At 38.3% G+C, this 22,092-nt stretch overlaps 1 protein-coding gene across 2 annotated transcripts in view; it reads right to left on the bottom strand.

Annotated features, from left to right (window-relative positions):
- The window catches only part of LOC139981543 (HEAT repeat-containing protein 1-like), a 45,626-nt gene extending 29,445 nt beyond the window's left edge, over nucleotides 1-16,181 (bottom strand). Inside the window, exons 1-14 of one of the 2 annotated variants that reach the window (XM_071994018.1) lie at nucleotides 16,046-16,181; nucleotides 13,427-13,580; nucleotides 11,091-11,307; nucleotides 10,614-10,755; nucleotides 9,930-10,031; nucleotides 8,828-9,103; nucleotides 8,133-8,218; nucleotides 7,568-7,804; nucleotides 6,635-6,721; nucleotides 4,585-4,702; nucleotides 3,167-3,268; nucleotides 2,513-2,608; nucleotides 1,726-1,814; nucleotides 26-234 (exon numbers count right to left, since the gene is read on the bottom strand). In XM_071994018.1, the coding sequence (XP_071850119.1) occupies nucleotides 26-234; nucleotides 1,726-1,814; nucleotides 2,513-2,608; nucleotides 3,167-3,268; nucleotides 4,585-4,702; nucleotides 6,635-6,721; nucleotides 7,568-7,804; nucleotides 8,133-8,218; nucleotides 8,828-9,103; nucleotides 9,930-10,031; nucleotides 10,614-10,755; nucleotides 11,091-11,307; nucleotides 13,427-13,571 (1,906 nt within the window). In that variant the 5' untranslated portion in view covers nucleotides 13,572-13,580; nucleotides 16,046-16,181. Of the gene's footprint in view, nucleotides 1-25; nucleotides 235-1,725; nucleotides 1,815-2,512; nucleotides 2,609-3,166; nucleotides 3,269-4,584; nucleotides 4,703-6,634; nucleotides 6,722-7,567; nucleotides 7,805-8,132; nucleotides 8,219-8,827; nucleotides 9,104-9,929; nucleotides 10,032-10,613; nucleotides 10,756-11,090; nucleotides 11,308-13,426; nucleotides 13,581-14,010; nucleotides 14,522-16,045 lie in introns of those variants that run through there. The other variant, XM_071994009.1, reaches the window with a different exon arrangement.
- Between the last annotated feature and the right edge of the window lie 5,911 nt (nucleotides 16,182-22,092).

Here is a 22,092-nt window from a genome sequence, read left to right as displayed (position 1 = left end):
AAGCCAATTCCTAAAAGAAACTCACATTTTGATAGGTTCTTCATGATTCCATGAGACTCTCCCAAATCTGACGTAACGATGCAGTGGAACATGTCCGAATCCTGTTTGGTTCTTTCGGAAGTAGAGGGCAGCAGATACGGCAATACGATCGCAAACGCTGCATCCATTGCGGATTCCTCGGTGGACATGCTTCTTGAAGTCAGCAGTTCTATGCACTTGGCGGCAACCTCAGGCCTGTGTTAAAATAAAAAATAAATAAAATGCATGACTGTTATTTATAGTTCACAAAACTTTTGTTTAAGCAAATAGACTTTCACAATTTACATGGCATTGATCACCATGGCAATATCCAGCAGGGACATGAATGATGGGCCTGGACTCATGTATATCTTAGGGAGAGCCTTATTTGTAATCACAGGTTCCCTGTATCAGGGGTGTCCCCAGCAGGGTTTTATAATGGAGTGTGGGTATTGCCCTCCTTGTCATTAAAGCCAATTCTCCATCTAGCATGCTCCTCTGAGTAAACATCCTCCCCAGAAAGAATATTCAGACATCAAATACAGGATACTGAGGCATATTAAGAACTAAAGGCGTAGGAGGCGGGGGGGGGGGGGCTGCAGCCCCCCCAATCAAATATTTTTATGAAAATTTGGGCAATGTGCTGAGTATTATTTTGGCACCTACTGAAAGAAAACTAAATTGCAATGTGTTTCTCAATGGTTAAACTGATATTATTAATATCATTATTATTGTAACGACTTCCCGAAAAATGATAACCAATATGGAAGGGTAATAAGATGGCAAATGATTGTTTGTAATTGGCATGCGATGTAATAACCGTTTTTGGTTATATTTTTCGGGCAAGTCGTTACAGCCCCCCAAATTAAATTGGGCTCCTACGCCTTTGTTAAGACACATTATGAAGTATTGCAGAGTGCAGAAATTTGGTGGTTTCAAACACCATTGTAAAGAAGTTAATTTCAAAGTACTTTAAAGCAAACAGCTTATATAATAACAGCTTATATAATAAAATCTAAACTGGGTGATTCTTTCACCTTATTATCACAGTTAGGTGTAAGTTTATTGTTTGGGTATGTCTGACAGGAAATGAAAAATTATCATAATTAGGCTTTAATAATTGTAAGGGAATATCTGACAGCATATGCAATTGGATTAATATAAGAAAACATTTTCCTGTCGATGTATTCTTCACTAACAAGACTGTTTTTTCCCTACAGATATGGCGAGCGGGAATGTGAATTATTGGCTGACTTTCCTATCTGTACTTCAGTATGATGGATATGCATATTCATAACTGTGAGAACTGTCTGCATCCTGATTGGCCCTCCATATGTAATAATACCCTCAAGTGAAGGGGATGTGTACAAGAGAGCGTTGGGAGAGATACCGGAGAATCATTTTCTCATCGTGTCCATGTTTGACTGTCTTACCGTTAATTTAGATTTTACCCACCCTATTATCATAATTAGGCTTAATTGTAAGGGTACAGTCTAAAGGAAATTTTATGCATTTCCATGAGCAACAAAACAAACGTCCATTGCATAGATACAAACCAGATCAGTTCCTATGGATGTTCGCAAGTGTGAATAATTGGGTGAATTTAACATTTGATGCATAGCCATATTCTCTTCAACGTTAACAACCAAAAAAAAGTTAAATGGATATTAAGCAAACATTTGAATATATTCATGAATGTTTACTCACCAAACACCCTTGGTCCTACGGTGCCATTTGGAGAGCATTTTCTCTAATTTGATCGCAACTTGTTCTGGAGACAGCACATTGCAAAGATCCTATGTAGGCAGAGAGAGAGAGGAAACCATGAATTGTTCAAGGAGCTGCTGGTCATATTGCAATATTAAAATTAGTAAACATATTTTATATACCAGATTTAAATACCAGATTTCTCTCATGTGCAATTTCAAAAAAACAACATTCTTACTAAGGGTGTAAGCTTCTTTTGTTTACTTTCCCAATCAACCTTCAAATGTGTCATGTGTTTCATAGGTTCATATTGAGCCCGAGTCCAAGTAGTGACCTCATACGCACGTTTGGAATTTTGTGACATTTTGTTGCAACTCATACACTCAAATTTCCTTTTTAAATAACAGAGAGGTAATCGAGATGTCTCAAAGCTCAGAGGTTCGTGTCATCTTAATGACTCTGGACAGAAACTCGTGTACAACAACTTATGATACACCGATGGCAAGCATTTAAATTCATCATTCACTTTGCTGACGGACGCGGGGTTGCTATTTGATATTACCGGGAAGTACACCAAGTTACTGGCATGATGGAAACCAAATAAATATGAACAATATGAATAAGTAATAAAGTTATAGGCAATTCAACCTCACCACCACCATTCCATCTCACATCCAACCCTCTCTCCCTAAAAAAGAAAATATCATCCCTCTCTATATTCCTCCCTTTTTCTGAATACTAGGACCAAATAAATGTTGTAAATTACCAAATGTAACAAGAATATTACCTCTCCAAATTGAAGGACTTCGAAGATAACTCTGGGGTCTCTGTCTTCTATTCTCAATGAGAGAGCAGACTGTAAAAACTCTGAGTCAACAGTTCCCTTTACAGGAAAAAAAAACAGAAAAAGGAAGCAACTGTCAATCACAGAGATTATAAAGTAATTAATTCAGAAGGATGCTACAAACAACGAGGATACATTACCAATCTATGACCGAGTTAAGACAACCTTGACTTTTATATCAGAGAAATCCTGGCTTCCATGTGACCTTTGACCCGCTGTGTTCGTTACATAGGATTTTTGTGGCAATTATCAGACCTGCCTTGATCTAAATCTTCCTAAATTTCTGAGTGGCGGAGTGGTTAAAGGCGGTGGCATTTGAAGCAATGAGGCTTAGCCGAGTCATTATTAAGTGGGTTTTTCATCAAAAGAGCAATGTATGGTTTTCCCATCTGAAATGACTTTCAAAATTTGAAAAGATTCAAAATTTGAGTTAAAATGTTGAATTGGAAGCCACACTACGTGTAAGTTGCAATCCATAAGCCCTAGAGGGTATCTCTCACAACTGTGGTCGCTAAAGCATCGTCAAAATAACTGCTGATTGTTATTATCGTTATTATTATTATTAATTGGGTGTCCCTCGTTGCCCTGCATACTTACCGACTGGTTCAGAGTGAGGAGATGTCTAACGGCAAGCCGCCTGGTCTCACTGTTTGGGTGATTTAGACTCAAGACTAAGGAAGTTTCTACTTCAGGCAAGACCTGGTAGAAAAGGAGAGAAAAAAAAAACAGAATCAACTTTATGTGTCAGGGGAAGGGTGAACTAAGAAAAAAACAAATTCTGAAATCAAGTCTGCCAAGATAAAGAGAGAGAGAGAGAATGAGTCGTCTTTGGAATTTATCAATCCTTGAATCTTGTGTTGTATCTCACGACTGCACTTCTGACTTGGCGCCCTAAGGATTAATCTCCTTGGCGCCCTACGGGATTAATCTTGCCGTTCTGTTTTTTGATATAAAATCAATGCCAGGAAACGGAGAATAATACTGGTTACAGGAATCAAGTGAGGTCGAGTGCAACAAATGATGGACGTTCTCTAGAAAAATTTATCTCTCCTATTGGAGACACTGTTGCTGCTTTATCCCCAGATTGATTATTACAGCTCACTGTAACGTAACATATCAACAAATCCAGTAATTGCGGGTCCTTGGTAACAGTAACAGTAGACAGCTACAGGCTCATAAATTTAGCTGTTACACATATGAGAGAGGCCCATCCGACTGTTATTTCAAGTCTTCTATTCCTACGTGTTTTGACATGACAATGATAAAGCTCTCACATGTCATTTACCCACACCATTTTTTTTTCCTTCTTATTTCAGTGATTCCCTAAGATAGCAACTGATTCTGATGTTTTTATACCCAGGTAAGGCTTTTCTTTTTTTCTATTGTTTTGTTTGGGAAAGAAAACAATTGTTGACACGGCATCTCACAGGTGACAACAGAAAATATTGCATTCGCAACGTAAAATATTCCCCCACGATGATTGTATTTGGTAATTATTTATTGAGCATCAATATCTAGGAGATCCACAATTGGCTTCATTTCTTGTGGCAGGGTATCGTGTTTACAGGGATTTTACCTGCCGACCTCTGCCGAGTGGAAATAACCTTTGACCAAACATAGCAACACACAGCTTCTTTTAACTTCAATATACAAGACCACATCAAGTTTGACATCTATCGCTGCTTCTATTATTGAAACATCAAAGTAACACGCTAAACAGACACACTTGGTCTTGCTGTCGTGACTGCCCGTGTTATGGTTGTCACAGAAACCAAAAGTGACCAAACTAATAATAAACTGAAATAGTACACAATGAGGCATGTTCAGATATAAAGCGGTGACAACATCGGCATCAAACCCAGCAAAATAACCTTGCTAAAAGAGGTACCTATCTAAATAGTAACAGAACTGCATGAAAATACCGATTTGCATAGGTGAACGAGAAACTGGAGGGCAAACATTGTATGGAGACAGGTGAGCGAGGAAAGATTCTGTTATGAATATATTTATCTTACTTCGTGCTTGCATCCAGACGACGTCATGTGTAGAAATGTCTGTAGCTTCTTCTCTTTCTCATTGGTTAGCTTCGTTGAGGCCAGTTTTTGGATGGCCTCATCCATCGACTCTGGGTATCTGTCAAAAAGAGATACAATGGATGTAAGAACAAATGTCTATTTATACAGTAAGTAAGCTCTTGTGTAACACTTTTATGCCGAATATGATGGAAACAAATCAGTGCCTCAATGGATATGTAACATCTTATAATAAAGACTGATGGCCCACTATATTTTTAATGAAATAACAAACGACTCTATTCAATTATAAAGTTAACTCTCACCCTTAACCTTTATCCCTCATTTGCATATCCGAAATGCTAAGACGATATAGGAATGATGCCCTTTATTTTTGTAACAATAGTTTAATCTGTATGTTCACTGATGCATGTTAGCTGTCGGCGAGCCCTGGCTCGCTTGTAGAGAAGGCTGGCAGAGTTGGCCACGAGGTGTTAGATAGTATGTTTGATTAAATATATGTTACGCACGAATCCAGTGTTGTACATAGTACTTTTGACTAAATATATGTTACGCACAGTTCACAGTGTTGTACATAGTATATTTTTGTATCCTTCCGAACTCTACATTTACCGTAATCGGCCTCGCTTACAGATACATGCAATGGGCTACAGTGCAATGCAATATAATGCAAAGTTTATAAGTAATCAACTCAGCAGTAACTCATACAACTCAAATTATACAACTCAGCAGAGTGAAGCACAACTCAGGACAGTGTAACATAACGCAGCACAGTGTAACACAAATCAGCTCAGCACAGTGTAACACAACTCAGCTCAGCAGTGTAACACAACTCAGCACAGTGTAACATAACGCAGCACAGTGTAACATAACGCAGCACAGTGTAACACAACTCAGCTCAGCTCAGCAGTGTAACACAACTCAGCACAGTGTAACACAACTCAGCACAGTGTAACATATCGCAGCACAGTGTTATATAACGCAGCACAGTGTAACATAACGCAGCACAGTGTTACACAACTCAGCTCAGCAGTGTAACACAACTCAGCACAGTGTAACACAACTCAGCACAGTGTAACACAACTCAGCACAGTGTAACACAACTCAGCACAGTGTAACATAACGCAGCACAGTGTTACACAACTCAGCACAGTGTAACACAACTCAGCACAGTGTAACACAACTCAGCACAGTGTAACATATCGCAGCACAGTGTTACACAACTCAGCACAGTGTAATACAACTCAGCACAGTGTAACACAACTCAGCACAGTGTAACACAACTCAGCACAGTGTAACACAACTCAGCACAGTGTAACACAACTCAGCACAGTGTTACACAACTCAGCACAGTGTAACACAACTCAGCACAGTGTAACACAACTCAGCACAGTGTAACACAACTCAGCACAGTGTAACACAACTCAGCACAGTGTTACACAACTCAGCACAGTGTAACACAACTCAGCACAGTGTAACACAACTCAGCACAGTGTAATACAACTCAGCACAGTGTAACACAACTCAGCACAGTGTTACACAACTCAGCACAGTGTAACACAACTCAGCACAGTGTAATATAACTCAGCACAGTGTAACACAACTCAGCACAGTGTAACACAACTCAGCACAGTGTAATATAACTCAGCACAGTGTAACACAACTCAGCACAGTGTAACACAACTCAGCACAGTGTAACATATCGCAGCACAGTGTTACACAACTCAGCACAGTGTAATACAACTCAGCACAGTGTAACACAACTCAGCACAGTGTAACACAAAGCAGCACAGTGTAACAAAACTCAGCACAGTGTAACACAACTCAGCACAGTGTAACACAACTCAGCACAGTGTAACACAACTCAGCACAGTGCAACACAACTTAGCACAGTGTAACACAACTCAGCACAGTGTAACACAACTCAATTGATTACAAAAATACAGTAGACTTTAGTGAAAAGTTGATGGTAAAAGTTTACAACAGTTTAGGATCAGAACTAAAATGCAATTAAGTGCTTTGAACCACTCACTGTCGCTCAAGATTGCTGATGAGGGAACTGAAGAATGGAGTCGTCCAATGAGAATCATCCCTTTTCAAAATCATCTTCAAGAGAAACCTGTCATTAAAAGGAGAGAAAGAATTTCAAAAAGAAAAGAAAATAGAGAAAGAAGAGTTGTAAGATGACATAGATGCATTTCAAGAAGAACACCCAATTATAACTAAAGGTAAACAACTTTTTCTAGTGGGTCTGACATTGTTTCCACTGAGCATATTAGTACTGCGCATAAAAACAGTCCGACAATTCATTATTATGAACTGGGAGTGGGGGGGGACGCATGGTGGATGGATGCCTGTATGTTCCCCTCTTACACCTCTTTCAGGAATTCCACAGATGTGTGTGTGGGCAGCCAGCAAACATGTATATATTAGCCAAGCAGTCAAAGTAGCTGTATCGAAAACCAAAGCTGCAACAGTTTTTTCAAAATCCCCTGCAGCAAGACTGAAGCAATATCAAACAATAGCAGTGCCTACTGTGCATCCTGTCCTAAAATCATGTCCCACTCTTACCCAGTGAAATCCAAAATCGAGGGAACTTTCACATCGTATGCCCTTTGTTTTATTCAGCAACCTACAGGTGGATCAGGTAGGGCCACTATTCCTTTTTTTATTTTATATTTGGATATCAGCTCAGAAGGCCTTTGTTGTAGCTGAGGACACAAGAACGGAGCCATCATCACTAGTGCAGAACCACTCTACTATTCCACCAAATGTGACTGCTTGATTCACAACACCTCCAGGGGCAAAGATTACAATGCATGCATGCATGAGTTAGTTGCAGGAACCTTGTGTTTCTTGTCACCTACTCCTCCTTAATCCCTCTCCTACCCCCTTCCCCTTTCCATCCATGTCAGTACCATACACCGTCCAATCCAAACGATTGAGTCGACGAGGATGAATCTACCTGATTAACGATAGTGACATTTTCCTATCAAGACTTATTTCTGCAATCAGCCTCTCCATCAATTCTTCCATCCTCTTCTTGTCATGTGATTTATCCGTGATCTCCTCATCCTCGGATAACAATACACTGACCAACTTCCGGAGCAAGGCCAGTAGGAAGGGATTGATGTCTCTGGTGGAGGTCAGCTTCTTGAGAGAGGGCAGCAAACTGGACGAATCAGACATGGTCGTCAATGCACTGAAAATAACAAGAACCCGTTTTAACGTAAATACCAGTTTGTCTTGAAAGATAGCAGACTGTTCCGATCGCAATGTCTCCAACAGCTGGTATGATGCTAGGGCCAGATGGGGGGGGGGGAAGGACAGGGAGGGTCACAAGGGAAGGATAAAGGCTAAGTAATCAGTTTCAAGATGTTCAGTTTCAAGATGTAAAAACATTGCCCCATGGCTCAGTCGACTTTCAGAGTAGATTAGTATAGATGGAACTTTCCATTTCCAAATATCATCATTTCCATCGTTCCACTGGTCTCAGATTGAGGCTGAGCTATGTAGACTTCCAAGCTCACCTGTCTTGAAGCTCCCTCACATCTTGGGTTTGATAAATGATTGCCAGACACGAGATCATATCTTCCTCCAAAGATGGGTGGCTGTTCTGAAAAGTTAAGAAAACAATAGCAAATATTTAGCCGATAAGGTGTGGGATAGATGTGTGTTTGTGTGGGGAGTGGGGAGGTTACCCAGATAGAACAATAAAAGGGTAGGGGGAGGGCTAGATCATCACCATCTATTGTAATCAAACTTTGAAATCAAGTGATCACATGTTTTTGCTCAAGAAATTCATCTAGGAAAGTTGAAAACGGTGACATTCTCTCTTTTCAAACTTTTCGAAAATAAAACATTGCGAGTAGGAAGCTTCTGCTATATTATTGTTTTTTGTATTACTTTTGGCTGTAAATAACATAGCAGCATTGTCCAACAATCCCCCACACCATCTCCCTTAACTGATCCCAGGAAAGTTTGTGTTTGAATAGCTAATTTAACAAACGGTTCTGAGAAAATTTTTGAAAATTATCTAATACCATGAAAACTATGAAAAACCATGAAAAATTAGGTTGAGGAAAGACAGCAGTGACCTAAGAGATAGCTCAGATTAGACCCTTTATTGTAAACTCTGCATCAGAGAATCACAAGTTGCCATGTTTTCACAATGCATCTATTACTATCAGAGAGAATTCTTATTTTTCAAAGCCACCATCTTTACCTTGCACATAGTGTCCATAATGGGCAGCAGTAATCTTTCATCCAATGTAGCCTGGGCAGACATCTGGCTGAGTACCATGTAAGAGGCCACTCTGTAGTCCACATAGGACGATTTCAAACCCTTCATCAAGAATGGCACCAAGGTGGCCAGGAACTGCTCTTTCATGGATTTCCCATGCTCCATGGCCCCTATCACCGTGGAGGCGTAGAAGGAAAACATGATCCGGAGAGCAGAGTCTGACCTTGATGGATCCCTACCCTTGACAGCTTTGTGCGCCTTGAGTAGGTAAAAAAAAAACAGAATAATAATAATAAACAGTTCTTATATAGCGCAACTTACAATAAAGTCTCGCCACGCTGCACAAAAGAAAGTGAAAGATATGTACACAATATACAATAAGAGTAAACATAACAATTATCACAATGAAAACAGGTGTGTCTTCAAAACAGTTTTGAACATCTCCACAGACACGACATTCTTTATGTTGAGTGGGAGTTTATTCCAAAGGAGGGTTGAGGAGTACTGGAAAGATTGCTCACCATAAGATTTAGTGGACACAGGGTGCATAGAGAGCAATGATTGGGTGCTAGAGCGCAGACGGCGAGTTGGGGTATAACTTTGAACAAGTTCACCCAAGTAGTGTGGCGCAATACCATGAATACATTTAAAGGTTAACAGGAATATCTCATTGATTTCAGTAGAGAGGGAATGACAGAGACAAAATTTTGCAATGGTAATTTGCTCAGCTTCCGGGGAAAAAAGAAAAAGGGCTTATGTTGATAACAAATAGCGTGTTAGTTTGATACAACATAAAATTTCCAAACTATTTAAGAAAAAAATCTAAGCTTTTATAACGCCTACTGAGTCACCTCAAGGTTATTTATTACTCCTTCGAAGAAAGTCTCAAGAAACTTAAGAGGTCATGATAACAATAGTAAAACACTGGCAATGGTCTTGTTTGTATCACTAATCACTATGGCAAATATGCTAATTAAATGCTCTTGTTCTCAAGAAGCAATGCTCGATAGCCACAGCAGCACGGCACAAAGAACCTTGACACAAAAAGAAATAGAAAGTTACGACAGAAACTGCCATACAATACCTTTATGGCATAAGGCACCATATTACACACAAACTGAAGGAACCCTGGATCTTTCCAGCAATGAGTCAGTACTGTACTTCTAGAGAGTGATACCCCAGTCTCCTGAAAGCAAAGATATTTTAGAGATTTTAAATTCATATAGGAACTAGATCATCAAGTTTAATATGTGCATTGTTTCAATCTGTTATGTTGAATGTTCCACCACAAGTAGGTCATATAAACCAGCCCCTAAAACACATATTTCACGTTTCCCTTGCAATGGGATTCGACAGACCACATTTAAGGGTTTTCGAAGCCTCATGCTCACTTGCGGCTGCACGTGACCCACATGCTGCATCTTTGAGAACATAAATAATCAATACAGGTCAATTTTAAATGTTTAATCCAGCTCATTTCTAAAGTCTGCTTCTCTAGCCTTATTCAAACAAGAAATAAATTGTTACATCAAAATTAGTTTGAAATGGATTCGTATAATGGGTTACTTGTATAGAGTTCTTCCTCGGGATAATAAAAATCTCTTAATTTTAATCTGTTTAAAAAAAAAAAAAAATTACAATAATATACATACAGTGTTGATGGACACTGATAAAAAAATGCAGGTGGCCAGGGTTAACATAAATTTGTGGAGTTCTTTTGAAACTATATTACTATAGGGCCTTTGTAACATCAAATGGCGGTTCCTACCTGTATAGGTTTCAGCCAGTTCCATGGATGAGATTTCGATGACAGATCAATGATCTGTACAACCCTGACAAAGACCTTGGTAGTATGGTAGGGCATAATTGCCATCATTACATCGTTAATGTTGTATTCATGAATCCCAAACCTGTAAGAAGATTAAAGAGAGAGACGTAGAAAATGGTGCTGAAAGAAAGACAACTCATTCCCACTATAATCCCATTGCTAGAAAGAATGTTCAAGTTTAAAGACATGGATTGCATTGACTACATTCATCAGGCCAAAAAGGCAGCCAGTTTAGTTGATGGTTAGCATGGGCAACAGCTTTAATAACCACTTTAGGGTAACTCTATTCTTGGGACAGTGTTCAGTACATTAGAAAATTAGGAAATGAGACATTTGAAAAGCAAGTTTAAAACACATGACATTTTAAGCAGGAAAGAAAGAAGTATACATACTAAATGAAGATATTGTCATAGTTACCTGTACACAAGCCATTCCATTGCCTTTTGGGCAGGCTTCAAGGTGAAGTAGGGAGACATCTGCAACAAAAAAGACCTGATATGTTTGTCCAGGTTTTTGTTGACTTCTACTGTCTGTACTGATCGCTCCATAGTCTTTGAACCTTCACTGAAGAGAGTTTCCTCAAACTCTTGAAAGCTTGGATCAATTGTGGCAAGTTCTTGTACTCCATTTACACCTGAAGAAAAGAAGATGAGGGTTGTCGCATTGACATACATATGAGCATTGATATACATGATTCAGGGATGTGCCCAGGATTTCATAAGTGCCAGGTATACTGATCGCCGTCCTGGGGGAGCGGTCTAAGTGGTTCCCTCTCCCCTTTGAGAAATGTTTCGATTTTTAAAGGGGGCTCAGATGCCCAATGCTGGCACTTGTGTAGCTTTTTAAGCACATACACAAGTACTAGTTTTGTTAAAAATTTACATTTTTAAATTTTTTTTAGTGAAATATATTACGTACCTGGTAAAAGTGATTAGTTTGTTTTCAAAGAGATTCTACAAAGGGACCGATTGAGAGCCGTAAGTAATGTTTCTCGCATGCGTAACTGATGCATTATTAACCTGTATGATTTTGGCATAGACTAGGCCCAATTTATGTTGAATATATTCTTTGGAATTTCAGGATTTTAGATGAAAATAGTACTGGGCGGATTCACGATTTTTAAGACAGTGATGGACGGTAATTTTTAGTGCTGGGCGGTGCCGCCCATCTAGGGCACATCCCTGTGATATACATGACAGAGTATTGGTAGTCTAGCATAGACCGATTAATACATGATTCCTCTGTGTGGAAGTGAGACAGTGATGGACTACTTGATGTACAGTATAGGTAGTTCTGAGCATGGACGGAATAATACATGATTCCTCTGTCGGAGTGTGGAAGGGAGTGTTTTTCATGTTCACCAGACACTGTAGATTTACTTTCCATGTTTAGTTAAACCTGTATGGTCAACTTATGTTGATGGGAAGTGAGAGACTGCTGGAGTACATGATGAAAGAGCAAAACCAAAGTGTATAGTCATAATTCCTGTTAGTCGCAAAGGACACCACTTTTATGTTACATTTCTATATCTATTTTAAATTTTCAACTTTAAAGATAATGTTAAGTACTGTTACCTGCACACAAGCCAATGCCTTTTGGGCAGGCTTCAAGGTGAAGTAGGGAGACAACCGCAACAAAAAGAAAGACCTTATCAGTTTGTCCAGTTTAATGTTTTTAACATTTAGAGTTAAAAGAATAAAGATCATGTTACTCTTATTAACCCCATTCCCAAACCTACCACTAACTCTTTCAATTCCATTGTACAAGCCAGTCCGTCCCTAACCTTTCATCCTTCGTTTTATCTACTCATGTTCACCAGATACTGCAGATTTACTTCCCATGTTTAGTTTAACTTTGTGATTTTACAGTATTTTACATTTGGGGAATAATTTCAGAGTTTCCTTTGCTTCCTAGGTACGAGGGTGTGTGTCATTTTTTCTCTTTCTTTATCAAGACTTTGTACATTCACTATCTGCTTCTTGTTACATTTCAGTTACTGTATTTATATTAGGGGTTAAACTGTGTCAGTAAGCTGCAAGTGCAGTATTCTCTTTTACACACGAAGCTTTTCAGAAGCCACTACAGGTATCTATTTGATTGGAGTACTTGTTTGGGTGGGGGCCATTGTGAATACATATTTACTGCAATTAGCTAACAATTTGTCAAATATTTGAAAGGACCAGAACACCTCATAGAGGCTTAAAATTCTGTTTAATGTAGTAAAGTATTACCATCTGATAACAATATATTTTTAACAGATAAAATATAAGGTTTCATGAACTTTTACCAAGAGTATTTTTAACGTTTCCATGAGCATTCCTCTCTCTGTTTGCTTAGAAAATTCATCTCTTCACTTCAGAGAGTTCTACCCACACCCAGACCAGCCTGACTTTGACAGGTTCTTAACCTATACTACAGGACTAGATATTTGTTTCCATTTGAGCAAGAGATTGATAAAGTAAAATTTTTTCTTTGGTAAGATATTTTATGAAGTCTGATCCTATGTATACTGTACTTATTCTTCAAGTTTGCTACACATGCTTTTGATGGTGAACGTTCTATTTGAGAATTAATAACACAGATCATTAAATATTGATACTGGCTTCATATACTTGGGATTTGTCACTGCTGATTGGGATCTCTGTAATATTGGAGAGGAGAATTGAGAAAATTAAGCTCCTTAGCATGGAATCTCAGACGTACAGTAAGTACACGACATGCGGTCAAAACTGACATGCTCAAAAAACACAAACCAATTGCATAAACTGTTTCTCTGTTAAGTCCAGCTGCTTCCTTGGAGTCAAAGAGAATTGACTTCCGCCTTTTCTCACGGGCATTTGCAAGGTTCCTTCCTTGAGGAACTGCAAGCTTCTTTAGTTGTTCTGCTAATGACGTCATTTTTAGTATCTGTTTAAAAGTAAAGGTAACAAATAAAATGAGAAGAAAACGTAGGTCTAGATGAGGGTTTGGGGGATGTTATTGCAGTAGCTTATATGACAATGCAGCCTAAAAGATCTAAAAAGTAAAATATGCAAATATAACTTGGTCACCCCAGGCCATAGGATTTCGAATATTATGGACACAATGTTCTTGTTCCGTACCCAGTGATCAATGGAACCCACCAGAATCTGTTTTATTTGAAACAAAATATGGAACCTTTTTTGCACACCATTACTAGCCTTTTAGTATTAAACCTGCAAATGGCAATTAAATTCTGCCACAACCATCTTACCAAGGTTCTACTAAATACAATTTCTGCTGCATTAAATTGATGAAATGTCCTTCTGACAGCAAAGGCACCAAGAGCCAAATGGGGGCCTGGGGCTAATTATGTCACCTGTAATTTTGCACTCTGTATAATCATGATTCATATCCCATATTTTCCTGGATCTTTCATACTTTTCTGGTTGCTCAAATTGACCATGGTCCTGGGGCTGTATCATCCTCACCTCTCTCATCCGGCCTTTTTTTAGTTATCAAAGGGGGCCATTTCAACTAAAACCTCCTAATGCATTGAAAGGCTTCCTCAGCTAGGCTGATCTGCACTATAGGCCTACTCCTAATCAGTTGATACACTAGCCTAACATTACCCAGGCCATATAACAATATATGAACAGTAGCATGGTGGGCTCATAACTGACGCACTTAAGGATTTGATTAACAAAAAATCCAAATCACTCAACTGTACACATTTTTTATGTGTGTAGTTCCTCAGAAACATAATGATCTCAAAAATTTTATTGCTCTGTGCCTATGCAACCTACAATTGAGCAGAATTTGGCTACAAAATGTATGCCACATCAAGTTCTTTCATACCCCTAAATTGACACATTCGTCAAGAAGATAACTGTAGTGTAGGCCTACTGTAAGTATACATCCATCGACATTGGATACTGTGTGCTATTATGCCCTGAGCCTCTAAGCTATGATTGATCAGGTCCCAGAGAGTAGTGGTATTATATTGTGGTAATTTTGGCTATTTTTTGGGAGTAAGATTTCCAAATGCCCCAAATATATGCAAAACTGGGGAGTAAGGGGAGGGTGTTAAAAAAAAACAATTTGATCAGCATATACCTGCAATGGAATAAAACTCATCGAATATGTAGCTCTGCTTGACTGCAAAAAGTTTAGGTTGTATCGTTGCTAGTAATATTTGAAGGTGCGTCAATTACGAAGGTGCGTCAATTGATATGAAGCCTTTACTATACTGAGTGTACATGGTGCAATGTCTTGTAATTGGGTACCGTTGTTTTCCGCACACGTTACTTTCCGCTGAAACAAAACGGTGTTTTCCGCAAACAAATTTGTCAGCGGAAAACAACGTTTTTTTCAACGGAAAGTACCGTTTCTTTTTTGGAGGAACAGAATGACTTACTGAAATTTTTAGGCACATGGAAGGATTTAGGAAGATGGATAAGATAGGATTTGACTGTAACAGGACTCATGTAGCTTCGAGACTAGATTTAGGATACAGTAGCTAAGGTTGTACTTGTAGCTTAGGCTGTAAGGCTTACTTATACAGCCATTTTATTTCCAGCGAAAATCAAAGATACCGCCTTTTACACCTTTTTTTTTAAACCATCATAACGCGGGCCGAATATTTAATACTTAATTAGATACTCAATCCTTCATAACGCGGGCGTCCCTTTGCCCAGTATTATATGCTTCTTTAATAATTCGTAATTACGAACACCCCAAGCCTCCTCTAAATTATAAGCAGCTTAACTTTTCTGACATGAACTCAGTCTAACCATCCTTGATCGACGTTCTTTGATACTTTCTCATGTTATTTTAATCATCCTGCCTGAATTTGGTATCTCAAAATTGCGGAAAAATATAGTGTACAGGCAAGTGAAAAATCAGTGTTTTCCGCAGAAGAATTTTTTCAGCGGAAAGTAATCAGCGGAAAGTAACGTATGCGGAAAACAACTGAAACCCTTGTAATTTGTATAACTAGTAATACTTAGGCCTAGACCTAAAGAAATCGGTACAGAATTAGCAGACTGAAAATAAATGATTGTAAAGGCTAAGCTAATTTAACTGGTTTCTATTGCAGTCTGCGATCCTACATTTAATTATACACCTAGCTTAGCATACTGCATAGTAACGTTGAAATAATATGTTTGTACTGTATATACATTCTACTGCTACAGCATCAACTTTCATATCGTGAAATTGCTACCAACAACAACTATTCGAAGGAACACTACACGGCTAGCCTCACACGGAGATACGAATGCTACCTCGGCAAATGCAACATGCGAACGCTTAATCGATTTAACAGAGCAATTCGAGATAGCTTAAAATGACTTTTTTTATAAGGAACATGGGGAAATGACAAACATATTGTATCGGTCTAGCCTAGAGCTTACTTTTGACGATTGTATGTGAATCAGTTACGAGAGAAGATGTTTAATTTCACATGGCCGCACGTGTACTAAAGGGTGACCATTGTTGTGATGGAGTTCACTGCTATCTACTACCAACCTGAAGCTATCCCATGATTCATCCCATGATTCATCCCAGGATTCATCACAGGATTCATCCCAGGGTTCATCATAGGATTCATCCCAGGATTCATCCCAGGATTCATCCCAGGATTCATCCCAGGATTTATCCCAGGATTCATCACAGGATTCATCACAGGATTCATCACAGGATTCGTCACAGGATTCATCACAGGATTCATCCCAGGATTCAGATTTATCACCAGATTCATCGCCGGATTAAAACGGTCACTGCACATGTTTGTCTGATGAATCTGTATAGCGCCATATTAACTACCGCTGTAGAATTAGAAGGGAAGTACATACTCAAGTTTCTTACGCAAGCCTATCCGTGCCGCACGAAAAAAAAAATGTTCTGGGTTGTTCTTAATTATATGAATTGATATTTCGCAATAACGAATTATTGTTCCGTAATTAAGAATTATTCTTATTATTTCGTAATTACAAAAATTTTGAATCCGTTACCACAGATGTCAACAAGTATTCTAACTTATGAGTTGCTCCAGTGACTATTTCTCCTGGAGCTTCGTTGACTTCATTTTTCCACCCCCCCCCCCCCCCCGATGTGCGTCACGAAATATGAAAATTTGATTTGATTTGATTTGATTATTTTGTTTTTTCACGTGCACATAAACAATGTGAAAGGAAGTCTTCTATAAGGCATACAATAGCTTAACAATGTAGAAGACTTCCTGAAGAAAGAAAAGAGAAGAAAAAATATGTACCAAATGAATCGTTTCGACAATAAATTAATTATATGATATTTTAATTAATATGATGCAATTATTTCTTTAATAAAACATTTTCTAAATGTTTTACAGGATGATTTATTTTTAGTAATGTCAGTAATAGAATCCCATGTTCTTATTGCTCGATTTCTGAGGCTTAACATTCCTGTTGAGGTATTCGTCTTGTGATAATGCGCATGATTTGCGTGTTTTGTGTTGCGGTGATGTATATCCGAATTACTGATTAAATAATTATGAAATGCATTAGGTAGGGGTCCATTTCACGCCTTATAAGTGAAGGTGGCAAGATTTACACGTATTATGTCATTAATTTTCAATACATTCAGATCCTTGAATAGAAGGCTGCAGTGTGATCACGTGGTGCAGCATGTGATATGTGACGGACAGCTTTCTTTTGTAATATAATAAGTGGCGTAAAATTACTATCACGTGTGCCAGACCAAATTATCGAGCAATAAGAAAAATGTGGGACCACTAAAGTTTGATAAAGGATCTTTAATATTTGTTGTGGCAGGTATTAGTAGTGTTTCAATTTTGATAAAATTCCTATATTCTTTGCAACTTTCCTGCACACTACAGAAATATGTTCACTCCATGAAAGTTGATGATCAATATGTATAAAAATTTATTAGAAAATACTTGTTTGAGAATTTTACCTCCCATAAAAATATCTTCATCCCAGCTGAAAAGCTAAAAACAATATAATTCGTATTGCCAATGTTAAGCGTTAGCTTATTAGAGGCAAACCAGTCATTAAATTCATGTAATTCAGAAGACACTTTAATATGAAATGAATTTTCATTTTCATTTGATTCGAAAAAAATATTTGTGTCGTCGGCAAATAACGTAATGTTTGCGATTTCTGAAACGTGGCAGATGTCATTGACATATATAATAAACAGTAAAGGGCCTAGAATTGAGCCTTGTGGAACACCGCATTGAATTTCTGCAAGATGAGAATGAGTGTTTTTGTAAGAGATATATTGATACCGATTAGATATATAACTATCGATCCAGTTCAGCGTCGTTCCACTAATGCCGTATAATGTTGTAATTTACTAAGTAGAATGGTATGATCAATAGTGTCGAACGCTTTGGAAAGATCTAGGAACACACCCAAACAAGATTATTATTATCAAGACTGCTGTACATTTTGTCAACGGCATCTGCCAGTGCAAGTTCAGTAGAATGATATTGTCGAAAGCCATATTGTTGGTTGCATAGAATGTCATATTTGTTAAGAAAATTAAAAATTCGATTAAACATAAGTCTTTCAATGATTTTCGAGAAACATGAGAGTAATGAAATGGGTCTATAGTTTTCGTATAAATCTGCGTCGCCCTTTTTAAAAATCGGAATAACGTTTGCAATTTTCAACGAATCTGGAAAGGTTCCAGTATTAAAAGATATGTTACAAATATGAGTCAAAGACTTAGTAATGAAAGGAATAATGTGTTTAATTATACCTGGCTTAAAATCATCATATCCTGCTGCTTTATAAGGTTTTAGACAAGCAGTCGCAAGTTCCTCCTCACATACAGGAAATGTAAAAATCGAATTGTTGTTAATAATTTTATGCATAAACTTATTATGCGTCCCTTTGCTCGTAATCTTGTCTGCCAATTAAGGACCAAGATTAATAAGGAAGTTATTGAAGTCGTTTGCGATATATGTCATTGGTCTCTCGATCGCCATTTTGGAAAGAAGCAGGATATGTTGATTTTTCGCGATCATTATGAAGAATTTCATTAATTATATTCCAGGTATTCTTCGAATTATTTCTAGCATCATAAAATTTGTTATTAAAATATAATCTTTTTATAGAGAATCTAATAACATGATTAAGCTTATTACGAAATGTATTATAAGAAGTCATTACTTTCTGTCGAATTTTTAATGTAACGTTTGAACAATTTATTTTCCCTTCGAATAGATGTTAGTATACCCTTTGTGATCCAATGATGTTTCTTTTTACATATTTTAGTTATTTTACGGTATGGAAAGCAATCATTATAAGTTGAATCTAAAATATTGTAAAATGTATCATAAGCAACATTGACGTCATGTTTATCGAGGACATCGTCCCATTCGTTTTCTTTGATTTTTGATACAAATCGTCTTATATTATTGGTAGTACAATTTCTAGCGTGAATAGGGCTCTTTGGTATATATTTTTCTGGCGGGAACTTTAATAAAAATGGGTATATGATCACTTAGATCGGTTAATCAGAATTCTTGATGTAATGGTATAGGTAACATTGGTGATGATATTATCAATTAAGGTGGCCGAAGTACCAATAATACGGGTGGGCTTGCTAATTGTTGGTGTGAATCCGTATGCGTAAATAGTGTTTAAGAAACTAGCGGATTTGTGTTTGTTGGTTAGATCGATATTATAGTCTCCCATGATATAGCAGGTGCGTATCCAGGGGGGCGTTGGGGGCGCGCGCCCCCCGGGTAAGGAAAAGAGGAGAGAAAAAAAGAGAAGAAAAAAGGGAAAAGGAGGGGGAAAAAAAAGAAAAGGAGGAGAGGAAGGAAGGGAAAAGAAAAAGAAAAAAAGAGGGAAAAGGGAGAAAGGAGGGAGTAGAAGATAGCCAAGACCTCGGAAAGAGGAAGAGGAACAGTCATAGTTAAAGCGCTGATCCCTATTACACAGGTAGCCAGTGACAGATCAAGGATTACGGAAGGGGTGTGCGCCTCACCCTACCCCTTACATCGACAACTCCATTTTTGACGTTTCCATTTTTCCTCTCTCACTAATGTATCTATATAAATACTATATATGGTCTATCATAACGCGTGTGTGTGTATGGACGCCTTAAACAATTGTAGAATTGTGCTATATGGAACCAACTGTGGCTGGTCTTGAACTCGACCGAGTCGTCGGGGAACATTTCGGGAAGGGGGCGACCGCCCCCCCCCCCCGAGCAAATTTTCTTTATGACATCGCTAGTAATTTCAAAATAGACAATGCTTAGATGCAACTTACAAGGCCTGGGAAGTGTCATTTCCAGCGATCTGGGAAGCATTTTCGGCCAAAATTTTTCTTGTACGCTTCGCGCCAACTCATGGTGGCGCTTCGCTTAGATAGTTTGCCTACAGGCAATTACTCGCTACACGCCTGTTCGAATTTGTAAAGCAAAGAGCAGATATAACATCATATCAGTGAGCATTGAAATGCATTTTCCACGATGAACAGCCTCAAAAACTGTCTATGTGTGTAGTCAAAGGCGTAGGAGCCCAATTGGATTTGGGGGCTGTAATGACTTGCCCGAAAAAAAAGCCAACATTTTTCGCGCGCGAAGCGCATGTTCAACATATCGATGCCAATATCATATAAGCAAACATCGGTCATTATATTGCATGACATCGTGTACCGCACAGTCCGTGAAAGTTGCACAGTATACCGCCAAATGCTAATGTAAACAACGAAATGTCTTATGTAGATGGAGAAAAAGCATACAGATCCATTTATGTCAAAACTCTCTTTTACAGTAGTAATGTCGGCCAAGCTTACAACTTTATTTTAATTACCAAGGAGATCATTTTTAAGCTATTCATTGCTATTTATTTTTCTTTCAGTAGGTGTCCGAAAAAAATTGGAAAAAATTTGGTTGCGGGGGGGGGGGGGGGGGCTGCAGCCCCCGCCTCCTACGGGACCTACGCCTATGTGTGTAGTGTTCGGTTTCGATATACCTGATATCGGAAATATCTGCTATTTTTCTGTTCCTTCAACCAAGTTTTACAATAGCCATTATAAGAGGTTGCAATATTTCTACACCAATAAATTAACTGTATCGGAATTTTAGAAAATTTCCTGACCAACATTATACATCATACTTTCCTCTACTCGTGCAATTTTGACCTGTCTGTTATAGGGGTTGAAGGAGGTTTATCTATATTGGTTATCCATAGATTGAATTTTGTGCAACCATTATGGGTATGTTTTCAAGTGATTTTATTCACGAGAAATGTGAATTTTCAAATTCTCAACAAATAATGGGCTTAAAACCTTGAAAAGTGGGGCTTTCGGATATTGTGGGCCGTGACGTAGAATCACCTACAAAAGCAATGATCCATAGGACATGCAATGAGGTCGAACATGATGTGTGACTGGTGACAATCTTCAAAAAGGTTATGGATGAAAAAAAAAAACTTTTGGGAAATACTTGGTTCTTAGGCAAAAGTGTACATCTGGTTGCTCATTTTCAATGCCCGAGAAGTGCCATTTCCGGTGATCTGGGGGGTATCAAAACCAAAAATTTTCTTGTACGTTCCGCGCCAACCGATGGTGGCGCTCCGCTTAGATAGTAATTCGCGCCCCCCCGGGTTAGAAAATCCTGGATACGCGCCTGTATAGGATTTAAATTTGGTATGCGTTATGACTTAAGAATACATTGTAAATGAACATTAAAATCATCTATCGAAGCATTTGGTGGTCTATAGATTACGCCAATAATACATTTCTCTTTATTATACTATAAGAGTTGTAGTCTCAACAAATATAGATTCAATCGACGGATTGAATGTCGACAGGTCCGGTCTATGTTTGAAACTCATGGTATTGTTAACAAATAAATATACCCCGTCTCCTCGTCGGCCGCTGCGATGTTGTTCTATTAACGTGAAATTATTAATGCTTATTAGAGGTGAGATACTGTCATTTAGCCAAGTTTCAGAAAATCCGATAATTGAGAAATCATCCCTGAGTAGAGAGAGAAAAGTGGTAATATCATTTAAATTTTGATTCAAACTACGACTATTGTGATGAAAGATAGATAAATCATCATGGATAGGGAGATTATTAAATGATGTAAAGTCGTAATGCATACATGAGATATTGTGTTCAATTAAAATAACAGCATTGACTTTATCAGTATGTTCAAGTTCGTTCGGGGTACTTTGTCTCCGGTCAGCTTTTGCAGCAGTAACTGGTAGCGCCATCAAAATGAATATATTTGTTATGAGGTTCATTTCTGCAGAGTTTTAGTTGAGGTAGCCCTTGGTCTCACATTGGTCTCACCTGGTCTGAAATTCCTCGCTCTTGTCAGGTTTGGGATTAGCCTTTTCTTCTTGTACTTGACCGTCATGAACTGCTCTGCATCACATGATGACATTTTCCTTTTGGGGGGTTGTGGATTTTCTGTTGTCTTGTTGGTTGGA

The sequence above is a fragment of the Apostichopus japonicus genome, chromosome 2, assembly GCF_037975245.1.
Source record: "Apostichopus japonicus isolate 1M-3 chromosome 2, ASM3797524v1, whole genome shotgun sequence".
Taxonomy (NCBI): Eukaryota; Metazoa; Echinodermata; class Holothuroidea; order Aspidochirotida; family Stichopodidae; genus Apostichopus; species Apostichopus japonicus.
Note: the sequence above shows the minus strand (reverse complement) of the source record. Positions and strands in the feature narration are given on the sequence as shown.